This window comes from Penaeus monodon, chromosome 15 (genome assembly GCF_015228065.2).
Source record: "Penaeus monodon isolate SGIC_2016 chromosome 15, NSTDA_Pmon_1, whole genome shotgun sequence".
NCBI classification, from domain to species: domain Eukaryota; kingdom Metazoa; phylum Arthropoda; class Malacostraca; order Decapoda; family Penaeidae; genus Penaeus; species Penaeus monodon.
Window position 1 is genome coordinate 25,828,390 of NC_051400.1, and position 1,071 is coordinate 25,829,460.

The 1,071-nt window shown below is 38.2% G+C and overlaps 1 protein-coding gene across 1 annotated transcript in view; it reads left to right on the forward strand.

Moving 5' to 3' along the window:
- Nucleotides 1-625: 625 nt before the first annotated feature.
- Nucleotides 626-1,071, forward strand: part of LOC119581859 (serine hydroxymethyltransferase, mitochondrial-like) — a 12,528-nt gene continuing 12,082 nt past the window's right edge. The window contains exon 1 of the mRNA XM_037930002.1: nt 626-770. Coding sequence (XP_037785930.1) covers nt 735-770 — 36 coding nt within the window. The 5' untranslated portion in view covers nt 626-734. The remainder of the gene's footprint in view (nt 771-1,071) is intronic.

Here is a 1,071-nt window from a genome sequence, read left to right on the forward strand (position 1 = left end):
GAATCATATCAAATATTGAAATATGCATGTATTTTTTTTATATTTATTCTTTTTTTGCACCTCTCGCCGGAACTTTCCGTTCACGTGTGGATGAAATAGAGAAATGTAACAATCACCGGCTGTCGTATTTTATTGGAAAAGGGGCCCGAATACATTTTATTTTCAGTCACACATATCGCTAGTCCAGTCTGTGAGTTGAAAGTACAATACATTATTGTTTTTGCGAATAGTTCGTAAATAACACTTGGCAACTTTGGCATCTTATGAAACGTCGGTGGCTGAGGTACGATAACGAAGCCAAATAATTTTCATCAGTTAATAAAAATAGAATGATTTTGTCATTGTGTAAGCGTAAAATTTGTCCATTGTCTTGTCTAATGTAAATATCTATTATTGTCACATTCTCTCCTGAATCTTGATAGATGATGCATATCGAAAAAGATGGAATTTTTTACAGATTTAGTCACATTTCATAACCAAATCCTGTTGGTTACAGATTTACAGTCACATTTCATAACCAAATCCTGTTGGTTGGAATGTGATTGTCTTTTGAACCTGAAGTATTCTATAACATCTAATTACATAAGGTCTGTTGAAAACGATAATCAGAAATCAGGTGCAATGTATACGATATCCTCGCAGCTGCTGTTATCGTCTGCAAATTTACGCAAGTGTCAGTGTCTCTCAAACCGTCGGTGGTGGAGCACGTTCATTCTTGTTGAAGATCTTTGACCATGTTGCCCTCGAGGATTCTTCGACAGCTGTTGAGTGTGAGTAGATAGATGTGAGAGTGAATGCGAAGGACGGTGAATCCCCATAGGAGACAGATTTTAATTTGTCTGAAATTATAATTATTACTAGAAAGGTTCCTCTAAAATGTGTTTTCTGCTGTTGCCTCATGAGGATGTTAAAGATAGACGGTCGGAATGTGCTTTGAGAGAGACTTGGCCTCGGCTCTGTACTTGCTGACATCGGTTCACTGACCCCTTTATCGCGTTGGAGGTCTGTTCATGAGCTAACGGATTGAGATGGGATGGAGAGCAGGGATTTTCTCTTGCACTTTGTGCTTGC